The 25,802-nt window shown below is 43.5% G+C and overlaps 1 protein-coding gene across 4 annotated transcripts; it reads right to left on the bottom strand.

Annotated features, from left to right (window-relative positions):
* On the bottom strand, window positions 1-25,802 carry LOC140915711 (sulfate transporter-like). 4 transcript variants are annotated; one of them, XM_073355851.1, is made up of 5 exons: window positions 25,723-25,797; window positions 21,440-21,569; window positions 11,367-12,557; window positions 5,184-5,840; window positions 1-2,296 (listed from the first exon to the last, which is right to left on the bottom strand). In XM_073355851.1, the coding sequence occupies exons 3-5, from the start codon at window positions 11,535-11,537 to the stop codon at window positions 785-787; spliced, it is 2,340 nt and encodes a 779-aa protein (XP_073211952.1). In that variant the 5' UTR covers window positions 11,538-12,557; window positions 21,440-21,569; window positions 25,723-25,797; the 3' UTR covers window positions 1-784. The 4 variants fall into 4 exon arrangements, with proteins under 4 accessions (XP_073211952.1, XP_073211950.1, XP_073211953.1 ...); XM_073355849.1 differs by having other exon boundaries at window positions 21,440-21,565; window positions 25,723-25,784; XM_073355852.1 differs by lacking the exon at window positions 21,440-21,569 and having other exon boundaries at window positions 25,723-25,802.

Here is a 25,802-nt window from a genome sequence, read left to right as displayed (position 1 = left end):
GTTCCAGAGCCTGAGCTCCAGCCCCAACTCGAACATCTATACTGCTGGTTTTAGCACCATAGTGTGAGCCCAAATCTGCAGACCTGGGCTCTGAGACTTGTTGCCTTGATTTCAAATCACTCCGATTCCTGAAGTTCTTTCAGTACCTGACCTGCTGCATATGTAACATGCACAAGTCACATACATCAAGGAATCTAATTGTCACTTCCCTTTTCTCAGAGTGAAATTGTAACTCTTTGTGAAAGTCAGGCCCAGGTCCTCATCCAGCAGAAAACTCTCTCCATTGTCATGTCAGAGAACAACCCAACAGAGCTGGGTATCTGTTCCCACTCACTCATTCCTTGGCCAGCACAAGGACTAAGTGATATGAAGGCAGCATGCCCAGTCCGGGAACTGGGGAGGAAAAGCGTAGTTGCCTCAAACTATTCACTAAGGGGAAGTACTGACAGCTGTCAAAGGAAGTTCAATCCAGAAAGATGGTGGCAGTAATAAGGGCATCAGGGGTGCAGATCTAAATGTTGGGTTATTACTAGGATATGGAAAGCCGAACAGGGAATACACAGGAGGATCATGAAAAACATTGGTTTACCAAGTTAATCATGATCACATTGAGGATGCCTATATTCAGCACTACTTACCTAATCACCCTATCCAGTTGGACAAGATTAAAGCACACTATGTGCTCTACACTACAGTTTTTGAACAATATCCCTGTACTTTGGTGCATTTTACCTGTGTGAGAGCACGCACATTACATATACATCCACAATTTCCCCCTCTGATCCTACACATAGTTGTTACCTTTCCAGCACCCATTTTGCTTATGTGCAGCCAATGCAAAGTCCACAGCCTGGTGCACACTGTGGAAGAGGAGGTTCTGTTCCTCTTTTTTAAAGTATTCTCCCCGGTGCAGGGAACTCCTCACAGAGGCATTACACTGGGCCAGCAGCACTTGGATGCCTATCTCCCCATAATCTTTGCAGATCTCTTTAAGCGTGTGGATCCCAGCTGTGTCCAAGAACTGTATTGCACAGCAGTCAATCACTAGGGTGTGAAACACCAATGGTTCAGTGACAAGCTGCACTGCAACATCCACCTGGCTGCCACCAGAATTCACCATTTTCTCTTTAAGCATTCGCTTTGCTGCCCTTTTCTTGGCTGCCTGCACCCCGGCTGGGTTGACTCCAGTCTGCTTATACAGCATGGATTTAAAGCATTCTTTGTTGATATAGTAGAGAGGTGCTTCGAAACGGAAAACCACAATGCCTGGCCTAGTCTTCAGGTTTTTGTAGGCAGACAGGGATTCATACATTTCAGTCTCTACCACCCAGCCAAGCAATGGTGCCTCTGGTCTCTGAGTCCTCACAATGACGCACAGCATTGAGAAGCAGACACCAATCAGCAGGCCAATTTCAGTACTTAGCAGTGCCGAAGCGACCATCGTGACTAACCAGATCACTGTGTCCACTTTGCTCAGATGCCACATTTTGGGCAGATCCCTGAACTTCTGCAGGGCTCCTCTGAGGTTCACAATGGTTATGACCCCTAGGACACATTTCTGAAGGGAGTAGAAGAGAGGTGCAATCAAAAGCAGAACTAATAGGATGACCAATGCGGTCACCACCCCGGAGATCTGAGTTCTGCAGCCCGTTGACTCTTTGACAAGAGTCTTGGCAAGAGCTGCACTAGTTGTGAAGCAGTGGAAGAAAGAGGGAATAATGTTGCAAAAGCCAATGGCGTACATTTCCTGATTGGCCTTAACTGTGTAACCATGCTTCTTGGCGAACATCTCGGAGAGGGACACAGTGATAGCAAAGCCAATAATGGCTATGGCAACAGCATCCATCGCCACACTAGAAATCAGATCCCATTTGGGTGGCTGGGGTGGCAGGAACCCAGTTGGAATGTGTCCAGCAACACTGGAGCCATAATTCTCCTTCAGCTTCCCAAAATGGGATGCCAGCGTAGCTGCAACAACCACGACCAGTTCAATGGGTATGGGGGCCTTGAGCCTGGATTTAAAGTGATCATTCAGCTCTTTGGTTGGGACGAGGACAAGGAGACACAAGAAGCTGGTGATGAGGTCGCAGATGTTGGTCTTGTGGATGTTTCTGAAGATGTTTATCCAAGTGGTTATGAGGGAGCCAGTGCCATTGCTGCGTGGAATGTCCAGGCCCAGAAGATACTTCACTTGGGACGTTAGGATAGTAAAGGAGGCACCTGTGACAAATCCGCCGAGTAAGGAATCAGAGAGGTACACTGAGACAAAGCCCACCTGAAAGAAGCCCATAGCAACCTAAAGGAATCAACCACACACAATAGATTAGAGTACAAATCTTAGCGTTATGGAATTTAGCAGGAAAGTTAGATAACATAGGTAATACGGCACAATATGTCACTTTGCAGGATATTGCACCATCTGATGAGTGAAGTGAAATGCAAGCCAGAATCCCTACCCACTCAAGATGCATCAGCCTTAAATGGGATGCATAATTGCTAATCAGGCATTGGCTTTCAGACAAGGTCTTCATTTTTTGAACTATTTTTATATTTTTGTTCATTGTTTCTTTCAACTCTCAGTAACAGCTTACAGCATCCTTAAAGGATAAGAGGGGAAGCACAGGAAAAAAGCTTTTTTACATTTTTGGTAAATTTTGTTGCTTCTCCCCCAAATTTTTGAAATCCCCTTGCCTTTAGGCGTTACAGAAGCCCAGCACCAATGCCCTAGTCTCTCTTGCATTTCTCCTCGTAGCCTGCAATAAGTTATCACCCCAGTCAAATACCAGCTTGCTCTTTTCACTAACAACTAACCCATGGCATGTCTAATTCAGCAAAAGAGTACAGAAACTCCCACTATGCCCAGGTTACACAAGTAAAAGCAAATTTTTAAATGTATATTTTTTATTCATATTTATGAATTCTAGTTCCAATTAAATCTTCAGTGCTGTCTACAGTTAGCGCATGATGGAAAGGGCTGGATAGATGTACAGATTCCTGCAGTCCCCTGTATTTACACAGCCACAGTGGTGGTGGCTAAGTGTCTCTGCTTCCCCATTAAACTTTCTGTAAGTTAAACACAGGCCTCCCTTACAACCAAGTTCAGTTATTTCTCCCTTTGAACCCCGCACTAAAAGCCCTTTTCACTGGCCAAACTGGCCTTTTCCCTGCTGTCATCTTAGAAACTGCCATGCCAGGATCCCACAAGCTGCCAGCTATGGTACTTTTACACCTCTTGGCTCAAACAAACTAGTCCCACTTGGTCACACGTGTCATCAGCTAGCGGTGGCAACACAAAGAAAATACAGGCATAGCTGAAAACTGGTCTAACGCATAAGAACTGCATACATTTACTGAGAAGAAGGATGGTCTTGAGGTTAGACACTGGACTGGGACTTGAGAGCTGAGTTCAGTTCCTGACTCTACCACTGACTCCACCACTGACTCCCTGTGTAACCCTGGAAAAGTCACTTGACTCCTCCTTCAGTTTCTTGTCTATAAAATGAGGATAATAATAGTTCCTCTCCCTCACTCTTTCTCTCTCTTGCGTACTTAGACTGCAAGCAACCTTGGGGCAGAGCTTGTCTTTTACTATGTGTCTGTATACAATAGAACCTCAGAGTTGCAAACACCAGAGTTACAAACTGATCAGTCAACCATACACCTCATTTGGAACCGGAAGTACACAATCCGGCAGCAGCAGAGACCAAAACAAAAAAAAAGCAAATACAATATAGTACTGAGTTTAAACGTAAACTACTAAAAAATAAAGAGAAAGTTTTAAACAAAGATTTGACAAAGTAAGGAAACTGTTTCTGTACTTGTTTTATTTACATTAAGATGGTTAAATGCAGCATTTTCTTCTGCATAGTACAGTTTCAAAGCTGTATTAAGTCAATGTTCAGTTATAAAATTTTGAAAGAACCACCATAATGTTTTGTTCAGAGTTACGAACAACCTCCATTCCTGAGGTGTTCGTAACTCTGAGGTTCTACTGTAGTTCCTAGCACAAAGGGACCCTGTTCTTGGTTGGGGCTTTGAAGAGCAAACATAACATAAGTAATATTTTAGTTTAAGTGAGGTTCTATTGGCTGGTAAGCAGAGACACCCCAGGCAAAACACAGCTAATTGCTGTTCTATGTATAACATCTAAATCAGGTAAAGTAACTTGGACTTGTTTATGTAAAGAAGCCAGAGAGAGTGTTTTGCCAAATACCAAACAGCAATCCACAACTCCACAACCCCACTGCCTCACAGAAACCCAACCCACCACCACCACTCTATCTCAATTACTCAACACTGCCAGGTAGTACAAGATGACATCTTAGGTTTTATATCAAGAGGATTGTCTAGAATGTCAGAAAAATGTTTTCTCTTTCTCTCCCCCACGTTCTGTTAGATGCTACAGTTGTGGGCATTCCAGAAATGAGGGTGTATGATTTTGGATGTATGCCTTCCTCTACAACGCTATGGAACCCAAAACAACAGCATTTTGCTAATGCACAAGCACCAGAAATTAAGCTTGCTGATCTAATTTCAGTAGCTAAACAGTGAAATACAAGCATAACGGTTAAAAAATATTATATTTTTAAATGTTTCCATTTTAATAAATTAAGGTATTAAGGAACAGATTTTTTTCAATTATGATTTTTATCTTTGTAGCATCCCTTTAAAATAATGGTAGGGTTCTGGCTTTGAACAAAAAAGTCGTCAAGTTTTACAAGCACCAAATAAAAGCATCAAATACCATGTAAATTATTTTACAATTTGTATTAACTTTCAGTGGAAAAAAAGCCAGCTGATCACACGTGAAATAAACAAAAAGTGGTCTGGATTTGAAAGCTGATGCTGCAAATTTTGTCCCAGTGAAAATTAAAGCCAAATACAAATCAATGAAAAGAAGTGTTTAGGGCCAGACTGTAAGAAGTGTTGAGTACCTGATAATGTGAAATCAATGGGAGGTGAGCCTTTGGCAATGCTTAGAATCAGGTCCTTATAAAGGGAAATGTTGGTGGACCCCTAACCAGAACAGCAATATGGAACACTACTGCTATAAACAACACTACCACTGTCTCTCAGGCTGGTCTCAGAAGGCTTCAGTAAAGAGTTGAACTATAGCTAAGAGAGGAGAGGAAGAGAATTAGAAGCATTTTCACAGAACACCCATTTAACCTGCCCCCTCTTACCTGATAAACTCCAGCTATGAAGGTCACCGTGGCTCCCACAGTAATTGCATAGCAACTTCTATCACATAACAGCGGTTGTGATGTCTGGTTCACAGCCAAAGTGGTGGTATTTACATAAATAACCATATCTCTCTGAAGGCCACTATGAACACTGGGCTCTACGTCATACCCAGCTCTCTGTACCTCACGATCCACCACCTGTCCCACCATAAGGCAAAGCACACCAAAAATGCCAACTGATATATGACGAGAGGTACCAAATAGGAAATAAATAATGTTGGCAAAAAAGGATGTGTAAAGACCATATATAGGTTCCTGGCCAGCCAACAGGGAATAGGCAATGGACTGTGGGACCAGCAGGATGCCCACTATCACACCAGACATTATATCTCCCAGGAGGTACTCTCTCAGTTTATATTTGGGGACCCACTGCAAGACAGGGAGAAAACTGAAAATCAGGTCTTTAACTTCGGTTGGGGTGCAGCTGCAAGTTTTCGTCACTTTCTTGACCAGAAGTGCCTTCATATCAATGCTCGTCTCTTGAGGCTCCAGGAACATCGTGGGTTGAAAAATGTGTGTGTCATTCTCTCCCTCTGCCATTTCAGATGCTGATTGGACATGGCTGAGTTCCTCTTCTGCCGCCATCCTGAAGGCTCCCTACCAACACAAAGATTATCAGGTAAGTTAGTTAACCTTGTGAAGCAAGGAGATTCTTTTCCCTAAGAATCAGGCAGGCACAGGCAATTCTGAAGGGGTTTATTCACGGCACTGGGAAGACTGATAAACAGCTTCGAAAGTATAGTGTTACAGTGATCAATTATATACCTTTTCTTATCAATCCATTTGCATTTACCTTGTACTTACAGAGACAAACATTATTTCAGAGAGAGACAGAGAGAGAGAGAGAGAACATTTAACATGATAATGCCAGGAGCAGGACGTACGCATAGAAACTATTCTAGTTACATCATTTATCTGTGACTATCCTTAAGACGAAGGGTGGGGTGGGGGTGAGTGTTCACAGATATCCGGAAAGCTGTGCGAGGGAAACTGTTCTTTCTTACCGAGAGGCTGAGTTACTAGGCGGACATCTGACCATATAAGTTTATCAAGTGTTTACAGCTGCCACTGCCCTTGTATTTCTGGTATTTCTGCTTGTTAGTTACGTGGGTTTCTGTTTCAGCTGCTAACTGAATTTTTAACTCTTGCCTAACAACCTTAAACTAATTTATAGATTATTCCAGACTTCTTTTTTTTTTATGGGAATTAATTTAATTCTCATGAAAGGCAAAGACTAATAGTACTAGCTTAAGTCAACAATTGTACAAGCAAGGTCTCTGCAAATGTTCCACACAAATTTGTTATGATACAACTCAATCTTGCCCAGCAACATGGGTGGGTGAGATTCTGTGGCCTGAGTTGTGCAGGAGGTCAGACTAGATGATCATAATGGTCCCTTCTGACCTTAGTATCTATGAATCTATAAACATCAGCTGTTATTCCTGTCCTCAACCAGGCATAGGCATGGGCTGCTGGTGCTATCCAACTATATTGTGAAATGGAATGGAAAAACATCCCCAAACTCATTTTCACTTATGACCTATGTCAAGATTTGAACCCATGTCTTCAGGAACTAAAAGCTAGCATAATGCACCCCCTAACTTCTCAGCTTTGTATCTTTGAAGCTACTGCTTTCTCATTACCACACAAGACAAATACCTTCCCTCTGTGGCTTTATAAACCTAATCTGTTTCCTTTTGTTGTCACTAAAATAAACTTTGTTTATGATCAGACAGAGCCTCTCCGTGAATATGACTCTGATTAAATCATAGCTACGCACATACTGCAAGAAGAGAACATACTTCTTTTCATGTAATCAGCCCAACTGTGATATACGCACACCACCCTAGCAACACTTTTTCTTGGAGCACCTTCCCTGATGAGTCCACTCACTGTTGCTGGTCTATTCTATTCAGCAAAAATAGAAAGAGTAGGCTGTACTAGCTGAACATTCATTATAATTCAGTTTGTGAAACACACCCCTTGCAACTCAATTTCTGGAATAGCAGTTGAGGTCTAAGGCCTTGTCTACACTACGAAATTAGGTCGAATTTATAGAAGTCGGTTTTGTAGAAAGCGGTTTTATACAGTCGATTATGTGTGCCCCACACAAGTGCTCTAAGTGCATGTAGTCGGCAGAGTGTGTCCACAGTACCGGTGCAACCATCGACTTCCGAAGCGTTGCACTGTGGGTGGCTATCCCACAGTTCCCGCAGTCTCCGCCACCCATCTGAATTCTGGGTAGAAATCCCAATGCCTGATGGGGCTAAAACACTGTCGCGGGTGGTTCTGGGTACATATTGTCAGGCCCCCCCCTTCCCTCCGCGAAAGCAAGGGCAGACAATCATTGTGCGCCTTTTTTCTTGAGTTACCTGTGCAAACGCCATACCACGGCAAGCATGGAGTCCGCTCAGCTAACCGTCTCCGTATGTCTCCTGGGTGCTAGCAGACGCGGTACTGCATTGCTACACAGCAACAGTTTATTGCTTTTGGCAGCAGACAGTGCAGTATGACTGGTAGCCGTCACTGACATAGTCCAGGGTGCTCTTTTAACCGACCTCAATGAGGTCAGGGCACCTGGGCAAACATGGGAGTGACTCAGCCAGGTCATTCCCTTTTAAGTTTCGTCTCATGGCAATTCAGTCCTACTGGCAGTGCACTGTCTTTTAATCACCAGCCAGCAGAAGACGATGGCCAACAGTTATACTGCACCATCTTCTGCAGAGCATCCAGGAGATGACAATGGCTAGCGGTCATACTGCACAGTCTGCTGCCAGCAAGATGTATAAAGATAGATGAAGTGGATCAAAACAAGAAATAGACCAGATTTGTTTTGTATTCATTTTCTCCTCCCTCCCTCCGTGAAATCAACGGCCTGCTAAACCCAGTTTTGAGTTCTATCCTTCAGGGGGCCATTCTGTTTCTCGCAAAGCCACCCCCTTTGTTGATTTTAATTTCCTATAAGCCAAACCTGTAAGCCATGTTGTCAGTCACCCCTCCCTCCGCCAGAGCAACGGCAAACAATCGTTTTGCGCCCTTTTCCCTGGATTGCCTGAGCAGAAGCAGACGCCATAGCACAGCAAGCATGGAGCCCGTTCAGCTCACCACAGCAGTTATGACCATTGTAAACACCTCGCGCATTATCATGCAGTGTATGCAGAACCAGCACCTGAAAAACCAGGTGAGGAGGCGACGGCAGCGCGGTGAAGAGGACATGAACACACTTTTCTCTAAAACCACGTTCCCCCGCAATTTGGAGATCACGGTGTTAATGGGGCAGGCTCATACCATGGAACGCCGATTCTGGGCCTGGAAAACAAGCACAGAGTGGTGGGACCGCATAGTGTTGCAGGTCTGGGATGACTCCCAGTGGCTCCGAAACTTTCACATGCGTAAGGGCACTTTCATGGAAACTTTGTGACTTGCTTTCCCCTGCCCTGAAGCACAAGAATACCAAGATGAAAGCAGCCCTCACAGTTCACAAGCGAGTGCCAATAGCCCTGTGGAAGCTTGCAATGCCAGAAAGCTACCAGTCAGTCAGTAATCAATTTGGAGTGGGCAATTCTACTGTGGGGGTTGCTTTGATGCAAGTAGCCAACGCAATCATTGAGCTGCTGCTATCAAAGGTAGTGACTCTGGGAAATGTGCAGGTCATAGTGGATGGCTTTGCTGCAATGGGATTCCCTAACTGTGGTGGGGCTATAGACGGAACGCATATCCCTATACTGGGACCGGACCACCAGGGCAGCCAGTAAATAAACTCCAAGGGGTTACTTTTCAATGGTGCTGCAAGCACTGGTGGATCACAAGGGACGTTTCACCAACATCAACATGGGATGGCTGGGAAAGGTTCATGACGCTCACGTCTTCAGGAACTCTGATCTGTTTAAACGGCTGCAGGAAGGGATTTACTTCCCAGACCAGAAAATAACTGTTGGGGATGTTGAAATGCCTATAGTTATCCTTGGGGACCCAGCCTACCCCTTAATGCCCTGGCTCATGAAGCTGTACACGGGCACCCTGGACAGTAGTAAGGAGCTGTTCAACTACAGGCTGGGCAAGTGCAGAATGGTGGTAGAGTGTGCATTTGGACGTTTAAAGGGTCGCTGGCGCAGTTTACTGACTTGCTCAGACCTCAGCGAAACCAATATTCCATTTGTTATTGTTGCTTCCTCTGTGCTCCACAATCTCTGTGAGAGTAAGGGGGAGACAATTATGGCAGGATGGGAGGTTGATGCAAATCACCTGGCCGCTGAATATGCGCAGCCAGACACCAGGGCAGTTAGAAGAACACAGCAGGAAGTGGTGCGCATCAGAGAAGCTTTGAAAACCAGTTTCATGACTGGCCAGGGTACTGTGTGACACTTCTGTTTGTTTCTCCTTGATGAAAACCTGACCCGTTGGTTGACTCTAATTCCCTGTAAGCCACCCGCCCTCCTGCCTCCGATCACAGCTTGCTTGCAAAGGAAATAAAGTCACTATCATTTAAAAACCATGTATTCTTTATTAATTGTTTATAAAAATAGGGAGATAACTCACAAGGTAGCCGGGGTGGGGTGTGGGAGGAGGGTAAGAGGGAAGGAAAAGGACACTTTAAAACTTGTTGAATGCCAGCCTTCTGTTGCTTGGGCTGTCCACTGGGGTGGAGTGGTTGGGTGCCCAGAGCCTCCCACCCCGCGTTCTTGGGCGTCTGGGTGAGGAGGCTATGGAACTTGGGGAGGAGGGAGGGCGGTTAAACAGGGACTACAGCAGCAGTCTGTGATCCTGCTGCGGTTCTTGAACCTCCCCCAGACGCCGGAGCATGTCCATTTGATCCCGCAGTAGCCCCAGCATTTCCTCATGCTTCTCTGATCTTCTTGCCGCTACCTCTCCTCATGTTCATCGGCCACCGTCCTGTACTCTTCTACTGTATCCCTCCACACAGCTCTGTCAGTGCCGGATGACTGCATGAGCTCAGAGAATTAAGTATTTCTAGGATAGCTTAGTGGTTTGAGCCTAAAATTGGCCTGCTAAACCCAGGGTTGTGAGTTCAATCCTTAAGGGGGCCATTTAGGGAACTGGGGCAAAAATTGGGGATTGGTCCTGCTTTGAGCAGGGGGTTGGACTAGATGACCTCCTGAGGTCCCTTCCAACCCTGATATTCTATGAAATCTACGAAAAACATTTCCTTGCGCGTGCGTTTTTTTCGCCGCCTTATCTGAGATAGCCTTTGGTAGGGAGGAGAGAGGCTTGAAACATTTGAAGCTGCTGGAGGAAAAAAAGGGAGTGAAGTATTTAAAAAGATACATTTTACAGAACAATGGCTATACTCTTTCACGGTGAACAACGCTATTCACATTACATAGCACATGTGATTTTGGTATAAGGTTGCATTTTGCATCTTATATTGAGTGCCTGAGGCTTTGGTGTTAGAAATCAAACACGCAGGGCTGGGCAACAGAATTTAGCTTGCAGGCTGTTTTCCTGTTAACGTGCAACAGCAGAAACCAAACTAACCCCCTCCCCCCATCCAATTCTCTGGGATGATCGCTTTTCCCGTCCCCCCACCGCCTGGCTGGTATCAGGGAAGATCCCTGGTAGCCAAACGCGAACAGCTCAACGCCAATGGCCCCTCTCCCCACCGCTTGGCTAACTGCAGGGAGGATTTCTTTTCAGCCACAGGCAAACAGCCCAGTAGGAACAGGCACCTCTGAATGTCCCTTTAATCAAATTCCCCTATTTCAACCAGGTTACCGTGACTATCACTCTCCCGAGGATAACACAGAGAGATAAAGAACGGATGTTGCTTGAATGCCAGCAAACACCGGGACCATACGCTGCCAGGCTTTGTCATGCAGTGATACCAGATTACTTGCTACTAGCATGGCGTGGTAAAGTGTCCTACCATGGAGGACGGAATAAGGCTGCTCTCCCCAGAAACCTTCTGCAAAGGCTTTTAGAGTATCTCCAGGAGAGCTTCACGAAGATGTCCCTGGAGGATTTCCGCGCCATCCCTAGACATGTTAACAGACTTTGCCAGTAGCAGTACTGGCCACGAATGCATCCCAAGTCCTCAGGGCTACTTAATCATTAAAAATTGCTTGCTTTTAAAACATGTATTATATTTTAAAAAGGTACACTCACCAGAGGTCCCTTCTCCGGCTTGGTTGGGTTAGGAGGGTATGTCAGTGAGGGTAATAAAAAGATCCTGGCTGTCAGGGAGAACGGTGTGCTGTGTGCTCTCCCCAAGCTCGTCCTCCTCCTCATCTTCCCCATCTGCAAAATCCTCAGGCATGGCGGAGAGTACCCCATCATTGGAGTCCATGGACAGGGGTGGGGTAGTGGTGGCGGCCCCCCCTAGAATTGCATGCAGCTCAGCGTAGAAGCGGCATGTCTGGGGCTCTGTCCCAGAGCGTCCATTTGATTCTTTGGTTTTCTGGTATGCTCCTCTGAGCTCCTTAAGTTTCACGCGGCACTGTGTTGCGTCCCTGATGTAGCCTCTGTCCCTCATGGCCTCGGAGATTTTTTGAAATGTTTTGGCATTTAGTCTTTTGGAACGTAGTTCTGATAGCACAGATTCCTCTCCCCATACAGCGATCAGATCCTGTACCTCCCGTTCAATCCATGCTGGAGCTCTTTTTCAATTCTGGGACTGTGTGGTCACCTGTGCTGATGAGCTCGCCTGGCCAAACAGGAAATGAGATTCAAAAGTTCCCGGGGTTTTTCATGTACACCTGGCCAGTGAATCAGAGTTCAGAGTGCTGTCCAGAGCGGTCACAATGGTACACTGTAGGATAGCTCCCGGAGGCCAATACCTTCAAATTGCATCCATACTAACCCGAATTTGAAACGGCAATGTCAATTTCAGGGTTAATCCCCTCGTTGGGGAGGAGTACAGAATCGGTTTTAAGAGCCCTTTATGTCGAAAAAATGGCTTCGTTGTGTGGACGGGTGCAGGGTTAATTCGGATTTAACGCTGCTAAATCCGACATAAACTCATAGTGTAGACCAGGCCTAAGTCTTTCATTAGTGTTTTCTTTCTAGTGCAGTTAGGATGCCAGCCAGTTATACTGGAGCTTACTTGTTATCAAAAAGTGGCAATCTTTATCCAAATGGTTCTGTTTCAGCACATGATATAGAACAGGAACACTTTGCATGCACTTTTCCATTATTTTTTTTAAAGAAGAAGAAAGTTTGGATTTCAAGCAAATTATATCCAACCAAAGGAACAGAAACAAGCATCTTAACTGGAAATATGGGTTCTAGATGACATGCTCCCACCAACAGGTTTCTCCTACTGTAGGTTGAACGGCAGATGATATATGAGCAAGGTGACTGTAATAAAAAACATTCTTATAATAAGAACTTACTTCCTCAACTTGTGAAAGCAAAATATCCAAGCAGACAAGCAAATCAAAAACAACCTGAAAGAGACATCTCTAACACATGTACGCAATTTGGTGCTTACCCAGCAGTCTTCTGCTTCAGAGTCTTTTGCAAACATTACTTCCTTTGCAGATGGCTAGCAAGGATGAATTAAATATTATCGCTCATGTCAAGGTTCCTTCCCCACTCTGAACACTAGGGTACAGATGTGGGGACCTGCATAAAAACCTCCTAAGCTTACTTTTACCAGCTTAGGTTAAAACTTCCCCAAGGTACAAACTATTTTACCTTTTGCCCGCTGCCACCACCGAACGTCTAACCGGTATTATTTTATTAGGAAAGAGTCCATTTGGAAATGTCTTTCCCCCCAAAAATCCTCCCAAACATTCCCCCCCCCCTTTCCTGGGGAAGGTTTCATAAAAATCCTCACCAATTTTCATAGGTGACCACAGACCCAAACCCTTGGATCTTAAGAACAATGAAAAAGCATTCAGTTTCTTAAAAGAAGAATTTTAATAGAAGAAAAAGTAAAAAGAATCACCTCTGTAAAATCAGGATGGTAAATACCTTACAGGGTAATTAGATTCAAAACACAGAGAATCCCTCTAGGCAAAACCTTAAGTTACAAAAAGACACAAAAACAGGAATTTCCATTCCATTCAGCACAGCTTATTTCCTCAGCCATTTAAAGAAATCAGAATCTAATGCATATCTAGCTAGATTACTTACTAAGTTCTAAGACTCCATTCCTGTTCTGTCCCCGGCAAAAGCATCACACAGACAGAGAGAGAGGCTTTGTTTCTCCCTCCCCTGCAGCTTTTGAAAGTATCTTGTCTTCTCATTGGTCATTTTGGTCAGGTGCCAGCGAGGTTATCCTAGCTTCTTCACCCTTTACAGGTGAAAGGGTTTTTCCTCTGGCCAGGAGGGATTTTAAAGGTGTTTACCCTTCCCTTTATATTTATGTCAGCTCATATTTTACATAGGGTGAAACTCAGCCAGAAACTGACTTGCTCAAGGCCACAAAGGAGTCAAAGTCAGAGGTGGTATTAGAACTTCGAAGCTTGTAGTTCCCAGTCCTCCACCTTCAAAACCAGATCTCACCTCTTTACCAGGTCAGCTCTACTAATAACAAAAATATTTATCATTTATATAGCAATTTGCACTTTCAATGTGCAGTTCAAACATTAATGAATGCAGAACGCATATTCTACGTAATGTCAACTTCTGAATTAATTAGCAGAAGCATATTTGAGCTAGGCTTGCTGAGAATATACTGCAAGATTCTCACTGGGAATTCTTTCACCTAATTAACACTTTGCACAGAGCTATAAATTGTTTATTACTACTACTACTACTTCAGGATCTCTTAGAAACTGTGTACATGTGGGTGAAGCGGGAGTCAGACTTCGGAGTTTAGACAGCTTGCTTCTCCTATGGTCTGTTACAAGACACCACTCTTTGGAGTTGTGGAGATGGTTCAAGCTGTAGAACTAATTTCAGTTTACAGGGTGCATTATCTACACCTCTCCATTCTGTGTAGGAAGGCTCTTAAGCAGGGGAGGCAGTCCACTGGCCTCTAATGTCATGGTCATTATCATCCATGTCCATAGTTGTGTTTAATAGTCTGTTAATGCAGAAAAACAACTCAGACTAATTGTCTCTAGGATCTTCAGGCAGGATTAGGGTGATAATTTTGACAATGCAAAGAAATTTAAATGGTAAAGTATCTGCTTTCTTGAACTGCCGAAACCTGCCCATCACACCAGAACCCATGATAGCATTTAATCTTCAAAGTGGCCTCCATTTCCAACTAGCAGTATTCAATGCACATCTAAAGTGAAGTTCCAATTAAGAATCAATACATTCTTATTAGTTCAGTTACTCCATATTACATTGCAACATATTTCACTTTGGAACCTCTGTTTTGTATTAACCTCCAGTGATTGCACCACCAAACTTGAGCTATTCCATTGTTCAATAGCAATTGAAGGTTATAATATTTTGATCAATTATATTGAACTGGGTCATTCTCCCTTCCCTTCAAGTATACATTCAAGTTCTTAGAGAGCAGAGTATTTTAGCCACCTGACACCCACTGAAACCAATGAACTAATCCGCTCAGAGTCCAATGCAATTCTAATTTTAGGGGTATATCTTCAAAGTACCAGATTTTTTTTCTGTACATAAAAACAAAGACAAAAGGACGAATAAAAGCCAAGGCCATACTAAAAAGGGTGTGAGGGAAAGGCCTCAGCCAGCTAAATCCTCACAGAGAGATTTGGAATTATTGAGAAACTGAAATAGCTATTTGGTAAATTTCCTCTCTGCATATAAAGAGTACTGGTTGGGTTTCTGCATGAAGTGTCTGTATGGTGGTTTGGGCAGAGGGACAGAGTGGAGGGGGTAGGGAGACGAAGGAGAAACACACACACAGAAAAACCACAAATACTTCATTGAAAGAAGGAACCCAGGTCACTGACAGACTGGGCTAGTCACACTTCTGAATGGAACATCCCACACACACTTATGACAGTGAATACCACAATGTATTCAGCCTGCAGCTCAGCCCAATTTGAGCTTACTTACTCCAATTAGTCTGACTGTGAAGTTAAACTGAAAAGATTTCACAAACTCCACAGCCTACAAACTTACAACAAAAAAACTTCAAAAACAGACTCCAACGAGAGACTGCTGAATTGGAATTAATTTGCAAACTGGACACCATTAAATTAGGCTTGAATAAAGACTGGGAGTGGATGTGTCATTACACAAAGTAAAACTATTTCCCCATGTTTATTTTCCCCCGCTACTGTTCCTCACCCGTTCTTTTCAACTGCTGGAAATGGCCCACCTTGATTATCACTACAAAAGGTTTTTTTTCTCTCCTGCTGGCAATAGCTCACCTTACCTGATCACTCCCATTACAGTGTGTATGGTAACACCCATTGTTTCATGTTCTCTGTGTATATAAAATCCCCCTACTGTATTTTCCACTGCATGCATCCGATAAAGTGATCTGTAGCTTATGAAAGCTTATACTCAGATAAATTTGTTCGACTCTAAGGTGCCACAAGTCCTCCTTTTCTTTTTGCGGATACAGATTAATACGGCTGCTACTCTTAAATGGTGTTTCCTGCAATGCTAGGTGCATGAGAAATATAACAGAGAAGGAAGACAGAAGAGACTATAGTAAGCATAGCATAAATATTAGGAATAGAAAGACAGACTCATCAGTGTGGTCATTACTGCAACTGGTTAAAAAAATTATTTCACGACCATTTTATGTAAAGAGTCATCTATCCAAGCACTTCCTTGTGTAAGCTTGCTGAACATCTAGTACTTGCTGATACACCCCAGGGAACAAAGACATTATTACATGGAACTAACTGCCTGCAAAAGTCAAACAGACCTAAATAATGTCCATCACCAGTGATTTCATTTTACATCTATTATTATAAAATTGAAACAAAAACAAAAACAAAAAAAACCCACAGACATCTCAGAAAAACCCAACAACCCTTAGCTAAAGCAATGTTAAGTTTGCAATTTTAAACACAAAAATGTATAGAAATGAAAAAATATGGTTCTGGGAGCAACATTAATCTATCTGCATTGCACATGCTGTATTTTAAGGTATACACTGAACAGTGTAATTATCCCAAAGTGCTTCTGTGCAGTGTGGATGAGTTAATGTTGCTGTCAGAATGCTAATTTTTGCATTTCCTGACTGTGTTTAAATATGCAGCCTTAATGATTCATTAATATTGATTTAGTTTGTTTCTGTTTTCTTTTTTCTTTTTTTAAAAAGGGAAAGGGGAGAACAACAACTTCAAGAAAAAGAAATACAAAGTACCAGATGACTGGTAGGTAGCTAATGTAATACTGACTTTTTTTAAAAAGGCTCCAGAGGCAATCCTGGCAATTACAGGCCAGTAAGCCTAACTTCAGTATCAGGCAAATTGACTGAAAGAGCACAGAGCAGAATTATCAGACACACAGGTGAACACAATATGTTGTGGAAGAGTCAACATAGCTTTTATAAAGGGAGATCATGCCTCACCAATCTATTAAAATTCTTTGAAGGGGTCATCAAGTGGATAGAATATACTTGGATTTTGTGAAAGCTTTTGACAAGGTTCCTCACAAAAGACTCTTAAGCAAAATAGGCAGACACAGGATAAGAGGGAAGGTCCTCTAATGGATCAGTAACTAGTTAAAAGATAAGAAACAAAGGGTAGGAATAAATGGTCAGTTTTCCCAGTGGAGAGGTAAATAGTGGGGTCCCCCAAGGATCTGCACTGGGACTAGTGCTGTTCAACATATTCAATAACGATCTAGAAAAAGGGGTAAACAGAGAGGTGGCAAAGTTTGCAGATGAGGCAAAATTACTCAAGATAAGTCCAAAGCTGACTGCGAAGAGTTACATAGGGATCTCACAAAACTGGGTGACTGGGCAACAAAATATCGGATGAAACTGAATGTTGATAATTGGAAAATAAGGTACATTGGAAAATATAATCCCAACTATACATACAAAATAAAGGGGTCTAAATTAGCTGTTTCCACCCAAGAAAGAGATCTTGGAGTCACTTGGGCTAGTTCTTTGAAAATATCTGCTCAATGTGCAGCAGCAGTCAAAAAAGCTAATAGCATGTTAGGAACTATTAGGAAGGGATAGATAATAAAACAGAAAATATCATAATGCCACTTGTGATGGGGTGGACTAGGCCCAAAGGCCCCCTGCTGGAGGCCTCAGGGTTCTGCTACACCCATCCTAGGGAAGCAGCAGTGGAGAGGTTTTCCAAGCAGCCTACAGTGGCTGCAGGGGAAGCAGTCAATCAGGGCCCAGGAGGGCCATATAAAAGGAGTTGCAGCGCAGAGCAATAGTTTAGTTGCTGCTAGGAGCAGGAGAAGAAAAGACTGCAGTCCTGAAAAAGCAGCAGGGCCATGGATGGTTTGCTAGCAGGGACCGGGGGAGCATTGAGGGAGCTTCTAGCTGGTTGCTGAGTCTGGGGAGAGCTGCAGGAAGATAGTGTCTCCAGGGAGGAAGCCCTAGGGATACAGCTCCATACCAAGGCTGGACTACTTAAAGACCAAAGCCCAGGGAGGGCTAGAGAGAGACACCACCAGAGGGGCACTGAGATATACAGTCCACCGGGGCCTATCCTGGAAGGTGTTTGTGTTGGTTAATAGGCAGACAGTGTGACTGAGCCAGAGCGCTGTCACTGACAAACCCACCTGAGAACCACCAAAGGGGGTCACCAGAACTAAAGAACACAGACATGCCCAACCAGAAGGAAACACTTGCGAGACGTGGGTGCCAACCCTGTTACACCACTATATAAATCCATGCTATAACCTACCTTGAACGGCATGCAGTTCTGGTCACCCCATTTCAAAAAAAGATATATTAGAATTGGAAAAAGTACAGGCAAGGGCAACAAAAATGATTAGGGGTATAGAACAGCTTCTCTATGAGGAGAGATTAAAAAGACTTGGGACTGTTCAGCTTAGAAAAGAGACAACTAAACAGGGGATATGATAGAGGTCTATAAAATCATGAATGGTGTGGAGAAAGTGAATAAGAAAGTGTTATTTACCCCTTCACATAACACAATAACCAAGGGTCACCCAATGAAATTACTAGACGGCAGGTTTAAAACAAACACAAGGAAATACTTCACATCATGCACAGTCAACCTGTGGACCTTGTTCTGAAGGCCAAAATTTAACTGCGTTCAAAATAGAATTAGATAAATTCCTGGAGGATAGGTCCATAAATATCTATTAACCAAGATGGCCAGGAACACAACCCCATGCTCTGGGTGTGTCTAAACCTCTGACTGCCAGAAGCTAGGACTGGAATATAGGCGATGGATCACTCGATAAATTGCCTTGTTCCGTTCATTCCTTTTGAAGCATCTGGCACCAGCCACTATCAGAAGACAGGATACTGGGCTAGATGGACCACTGGTGTGACCCAGTATGGCCATTCTTATGTTGTGAGCATCAGAGCCACTAGCAGGAGCTTCTTCCACATGGGAGCATGTCAATCAACAAACGTTTTATGTAGCACCAAAGGCAACGCTGTAAGTAACTTGTTTTCCTGTCTCCACCTATCAGCAGGAGGCATAAATCATTCGCTGTTTGGGCAGGCACAGAAAGACAATAGTGGAAGTATGTTTTCTCTCATTTATACGCATACTCAAATGGCTGAATGGATTTTAATTCAAGCTTTCAAGAGACTCTCACCTTTGGACTGAGGCCAAGAATGGAAAGTTTCAACCCAAAAAGGTAAATGAGAAAGCTGTGAGTGAAAAGAGGATTACTGTGGAAGGTGAGCTGTAGCCTTTACTATAATGTTCGCAGCTGTATAAAATACCTGTATTTGTTTAAATCCTCTGAACAATACTACTGAAGATAAACATGATAATTAGAAGTTAATGTAATATGGTAACCATGTGACTCATTATTATTGCAGATTTAAGCATTAGTCACATGAGATGACAAATTAAATAACTCTTGGCCTCTTGCAAATTACATGAGTAGCAAAGCTGGTTTGCTAACCACTAGTCAAACAGAATATAGGTTTTTGTGCATCCGAAAGCACACATGACCCTTTCTTTGGCAACAGAATTGGGGGAAACTGTCTCCAATTATATTTTTCTTCAAATCTTCCACTTAGCACTGATGCAGCAGTGAGGAGGTTAGAAACAATGGTAAAAACACCAAAAGCTGGTCTATACTAGCCAGCCACAATTCTACCACCAGTAGAGCTTACCAGGGCTAGTGCAATGGTGGGTAATTTTAAGAAAAATGCCTAGGAAGACACAGACAATTCACCACAAATACTATTATTATTATAGTCAATCAAATCTGTGTCAGCCAGTTAGATTAGTAGATGAATTTCGGTCAATCAGTAATGAATGGATTCATGAAAGTGCAGCTTACAAAAAAGTCTGATCTTTTATGAACAATCATTGCATCCAGAAATAGAAAATACCTATTAGGTCCTGTGACCCACTGAGGCACAATGTCCTGTCTAGGTCACATCCCTACCATTTCAGGATTGTTCTCTATTTTTTAACATTTTGCCCAGTCTAGTTTCAAAATGTTCCAAGTAATGAGACAAAGAGGAAAACAATAGCTCATTTATGACTAAATGAAACCCAATACAAGTCCATTTCTGAAGAAGACTACAGTGCAACTTTTTTATGTTTGTTACAAAGGCTTTCTTTTCAATTAACTATTATAAAAACAAACACCTGCCCAGCACAGTGTCCAGTGACAGCACTATATGCTCTAACACGGGGAATCCAAATTTAGGTTCCACATTCACAGCTGTTGGAACTAGAGGTGCTGGGGGTGCTGCTGCACTCCCTGGCTTGAAGTGGTTTCCATCAAATAGAGGGTTTACACTTTGGTTCAATGGCTCTCAGCATCCCCACTATACAAACGGTTCCAGCAGCCCTACCCACATTAGCTGGCTGGGGTGTGCTTCATTTTAGACCCAAATATACATCCATCTTACACTTAACATGAGGGTGTCCCCTCTTAATCACTCTAGAAGTGTAAATCCACAAACCAGAGTCTATTAACTCTCCATCTAAACTATAGTATCACTACTGTACAGATCTAATAAATCCCTAACGATTCTGAACTTCTCTCTTATGCTAGTCTCATATCTGGCAGGATACAACTAAGATTATGTCATTACCATATAGAACTATAACACTTTATAAACATTGATTAATTAAGCCTCACAACAGCTCTGTGAAGAATGTATTCTGATCCCTATTTTTCAACAGGGAAATTTACAGAGTAAGTTACCCATGGTCACACAGCAAGTCAGTTCCAAAAGAGATCTTCGAATTCATGACCCTTGCCTCTTCCAGCACTCACTTGATGATGTGCTCTCCCACATGGTATTGCAAAATTCTAGTTGGCTGTTATTTATAGCGTGTGCGTATAAAACAAATACTTCAAGTCAATACTTCAAGGATAAAGGGTGCACGTATCTACAGTATGCACTATAAGCGCACGCTGTATTTATGATTTAAGCCTTTTTTTTTCAATTTATCTGTCCACGATTATGAACCAAGAATCATTCTACCAAAACCCTTGCGTGAATGAGTACAGTAAAATGCTGACATTTTGTTTTTCAATTTAATCTCCAAACTACTTGTAACTGTTACAAACTTCTTAAACAGGTTCACTATTTTCCTACATTACAGTAATCTAAATCTTTCTGACCCCATCTTCTCCAAAAATCACAGGGGGCTCGCAGCAACCTTGGAGTTATTCTTAATTTCTGTCAGAAAATTCTGAAATGACAGCCAGCTATATTATTTATTCCTGTCTGGTATTCTTGGATTCAGATGTCCTAAGTGAATGTCTAGACAGCAGAATCATGGTCTAAGGGAAAATGATTTTGCTAGTAAGTTGTGGTCATACTAGTGGACTCACTTACACAAAGTCTTTATATGCATCTGTATAACAGCCTTCCTTATGTGGTGTGAAAAGGATCTTTCATCAAAAAGACAGGCATTGCCTGTAAGGGTGAAAGGACACTGGATAGTGGCAGAATTTTCATCCAGTTACACTCATTTCTGACCAAAAATGCCGCTTTGTATTATTTCTGTAAGCAGACAACCCAAGCCAACTAGCATAAAACTTGGATTCTTTCCGTTCAGGGATAGAGGACAAAAAAACTTCAGTTAAGTACAGTGAGCACAGCATTTAATTTCAGAAAAGGAGTTTCCAAAGTCTGTTTACTTTTAGAAGACGTTATTTTTATACGACCAATTTCCATGCCCAGAATTCAGTCTTACCAGTTCCTTTCAGTCTGAATATGGTCTTTGAGGAGTGCTTAATTGCTTCAGCTCCATTACAAATGCTGTGAAGTAAGAGAAACGGTCACCGATATCCCTCTGTCATGAGACATTTACCACAAGGACCTGTCTTAAAATCAGATAAGGGGACGTATTCAAGTTATGCAAGCTTAAAATTTGTACAATATCCAGATTACATATAAGTCAGTTTAAAAAGACAGGGGATTCATTTTCCCTTTTACTGAACCATTAGCTGCAATCTGCCTAGTAGTCTAGCCTCATGGAACCAGGAACTGCAGCAAGAGGTCTCTGCTGGCATGGATTTCCATGTAACCGTCCCAGAACATGGTCACTTGGACAGTGAGAGAACAGTAATGGGAATTTTAACACACTTATGTGCTCAAACAATTCATTACAACTTTAAACTCAAGTCAAGTTTGTACTTACAAGCAGAAAGAAAATCCTGCTTGCTTTCCAAAATACAGACTCCAGATGTCAAGATTGGCTACCTAAACTATATGTGCGCAAACACCCACGTAAATGTGCAAATACCCAGTTTTGTGCACCAACAGTTGTGTAGTTTTATGCAGCCACTTTTCAACACTAAAAGCTAATTTATACTTGAAAGTTCTTTCTGATTAATGCATGGTGTGAATTTAAAGTTCAGTAGCTATTCCTGTATAACTCCGTTTGTAGACACACTTATTCCAGAATAAGAGCCCTGAGTGCACAAGCAAACTTTCTAAAGAGAAGTTTGGATTTTCAAAGGCACTCAAGTCCTATTGAAATTAATTAGGAGTTACGACCTAACAATTTTAGGCTCTCTGGAAAATCCAACCTAAATGTCTAAGTGTAAAAGCAATACTTTGGAAAACATGCCCTTTCACCTGTGGTTATTGGAGGCAAAAACTACCCTGTACCAAAGAGTCCATCCAGGCCCGCCGTCAGCAATTCCAGGCCCCAGGGCAGAACAGTCATTGGGCCCCCAGGCCCAGTGTGGAGTCACCACATGGGGGCAGAGCTGGACTACATGCGGCGGCTGGAGCACGCACACATGCACAAGCCACGCCTACGCCCACACGGTCCGCCTGACGTTTGGATGGTGCTGTGCCTGCACTGCTGGTGCCCAGCGAGCTGCTGGCTGCGCTGCTGAGAGCGCTCTTCCAGCATGGCTAGGGCTTCCAAATGCCCGCCCAGCTGCCTTCACCGCCTCCGGTACCACCCTGCACGTGCCTAGGCGCCCTGCAGCCCACCCAGGTGATTTAAAAGAGTCCGGGAGCCTTGGCTTGGGCCCCTGGGCAATTGTCCCCTTTGCCCCCCGCATCAGCGGGCCTGAGTCCATCCACAACTGTAGAGGGACTGGGGGAATCCAGTGTCACTGAAATAATGAGACAGCTACTGCAGTAACATTCCAGAACCAATATAAAGATCACATGTGGATAAGATTGAGCTCAAATTCTTGCAAAAAATCAAACAAACATGACATTCTCCTATGAAGTATGCCAGTTATTTTTTTGATCAGTAACCCTAATTCTGTGCTAGTTAGACCACTCAGAAGAGATAATAGGCTCAGATTCAGCAACATACTTAAACATATGTCTAACTTTAGGCAAATGTGTAGTTCTATTGAATTCTGAATTAGGGCCATAAATAGGCATCTCTGTGTTGTCCCAGTAACAATATCACATTTCAGCAATAAATTTGGGAGCTGAATTCAGGCAATGTTTCACTACGTCCATGATGCTCACAGACACTTATCCATGACAGCAAAAAAAGCTCTAAATTAGCACCGAGCATGAGAGTGAGTGGGGTGTGTGTGTCTGGTCTTTTGTCTATTTCAAATGTAATATTAAAGGGTGATCTGGGTGAACAGTGTCTTCCTCTGTATCTTATACAGTAACCGGATGGCTCATCTATGAGAACATGGCAGTACATATAGCATGGACAGAGATGACTGCCCTGTCAGACCTGAGCTGGATTTATTCCGCAGATGTTGCAGTTTAGTCTACAGGATTGTCAGTCTAGATCTTTTAATCACCAAGCTTGCTATGATCTAAAAGAAACATTTCTAACTAAAACAAAAGTTTTTGTATGGACCAGGGAAGGAAAAGCGGCAATTCATCCCTTAAATAGGGCCTCTCTCTCTGGCCCACTGTTAGTCAGGCAAGTTAAACAGATACACAGTGCTACAGTCATGTACAGATTCTGCATAAAACACCAGCAGGGGAGGTTCTCCCCAAAGAAATTTCCTAGAGCGTTTAAGGCCAGCTCACATCACATGGCCCCCTCTGACTAAATGCCGGGAACTTCCCAGCTCCACCAGAAAAAGAGAAACTGTTTGGTTTTCACATGAACAGAAGACATCTCTAAATGAATCCTGCAGACATTGAACTGAACAGACGAGCACACAGAAAGCCAGCATTTACCTTGGATAAAGGTTAAGTGAGGGCGGGGGGGAGGGAGGGTAGGAGGGAGGGAGAATAAACATGGTGAGAAGTGAAACAGATCAAACAAAAAATCCAACCCCTTTTTTTCTTAAGCTTAAAAGTCTTCTCTCCACGGTCACAGTCATACTCTCTTTGAGACAGTGTCTCATCCTAATACACTAGGGCTGCGGGACATTTTAGAAGCCAACACAAATTTATCACTAGATTATTTATATTTTTCAAGATGACAGTAAATAACAATTAGGTTATAATACCACCTAGTTCTTATAAAGCACTCTTCCTCAGCAGATCTCAAAGCATTTAAACAAGGAAGTCAGTATCATTATCCTCACTTTACAGATGGGGGAAACTTTGGCTGAAAGGGAAGTGACCCAGGTCCAGCAAGCTGTGGCAGAGCTGGAAATAAAACCCAGGTCTCATTAAACTCAGACCACATTGCCTCCTACAGAATATATCTGCAGAATTCAGTTTAATACTCCCTTTTAAAAAAGGAATGTTTTTTATAATGCATGTACAGCAGAAAAAACAAATCCCATGTTTATTTACAGGGTTGGACAATTTTGCAGCAATTTTATCAAGAGCCTCAGCCCTACTTTTTTATATCAGGTATGACATTGCAGTTCCTACCAACAGTGAAGTTATTTCTTTTTAAATCACCACTTTGATCTTTTCCCACTTAAATATCAGAATTTAACTGACCAGGGTCTAAAACAGGAAGGGACTGGTGCCTTCTGCATCTTCCCTTCTCTCCAAATCCAGTAATTATCAGTCCCACTATAGCTCCAGGCACTCAGTCTGCCTCTGTGATACTCCCATCTATTTTCAAGTCTCACCTATAAATTTATTTTCTCTTGCCTGTCTCTCTCAAACTGAGATGTTTCTGCTGTTATTTCTTATTTAGCTCTGGAAGGTGTTTTGGGATAAAGTCTTTAATAAAGATGCACTAACCAGATGAGTCAAGTTCTATTCAAAACTAGTGATGAGTCAGCACCAATATCATAAATTTCAACAATCTTAAACTCCAGATTTCATCTCTCTAAGAAAAACTGGTCTGTTTGGTTTACTCATGTGAGTTTAAATCTTTAATAATAATCTTTAAATACTACTGTCCCTCCTAATTTCACCCCAGCCTGGAGCTGACCAATCAAAATGGTGCTGAGAGGGGGAAAACCACCATTCAGGATTATTATCAGTTATTTAATGTGATACAGGCAGAGTAAGACACCTGGCAGAAGTTTGTAAGTGGGTTAGACAACGCAGGGATGAGACGAGCTGGGACAGCAAGCAGTTCTGGTAGTGGAGGGAGGCTCTGTGTATACGGCACAGGGAGGCTGAAGGAGAACAAGGCAGGGAGGATTTTTGGACAGAGCAGATTTGGAGGCTTAGTTATAGAAGCGCTGACAAAGTTAATTGAGAAGTCTGAAAATAACTGAGAGTGAGCCCAGCTCTCCCCGGAGTGCATCGCCCACATCCCCAACAGGACCCCCAGCCCGCTCTCCTTGGGGTGCGCCACCGCACCCTCCTCACCAGCAGCCCCCTTCTCAGAGTGTTTCCCCATTACCAGGGGGATCCCTGGCCCCACATTCCCCCCGGGGGCGTCTCCCTTTCCCACTCCCCAGGACTCCCCCTCCCGCTGCTCTCCCGGGGGCTCACGCATCCCCCCAGGATCCCTGTCCTGACGCTCTCCCCGGGGCGCCCACCCCTGCACCGAGTCTCCCCGCTCCCACCGGAGCACGACCCACCCCTCCGGGACCCCCGCTCTCCCGCGGGGCGGCCCCCACCGGAGCGCCCTCGCTAGGCCGCCCGCGCACCCCGCTCCCAGCAGAGGTCACTCACCCGTCCGCCCCGCTCCCACCGCCGAGAGATAAACTCGGATCCCGGCCACGCTGAGCTCAACGGCCGGCCCGGAGCTGAGG

Source organism: Lepidochelys kempii, chromosome 8 (genome assembly GCF_965140265.1).
Source record: "Lepidochelys kempii isolate rLepKem1 chromosome 8, rLepKem1.hap2, whole genome shotgun sequence".
Classification (NCBI taxonomy): Eukaryota; Metazoa; Chordata; order Testudines; family Cheloniidae; genus Lepidochelys; species Lepidochelys kempii.
Note: the sequence above shows the minus strand (reverse complement) of the source record. Positions and strands in the feature narration are given on the sequence as shown.

Coding starts and splice junctions, on each gene's coding strand:
- LOC140915711 (XM_073355852.1), bottom strand. CDS start 11,537: ATGATGGGGTACTCTCCGCCATGCCTGAGGATTTTGCAGATGGGGAAG. Junction 5,841..11,366: donor AGCCGGAGAAGGGACCTCTG/GTGAGTGTACCT, acceptor TTGTGTTGGTAG/GGAGCCTTCAGGATGGCGGC. Junction 2,297..5,183: donor TCATAGCTGGAGTTTATCAG/GTAAGAGGGGGC, acceptor TGATTCCTTTAG/GTTGCTATGGGCTTCTTTCA.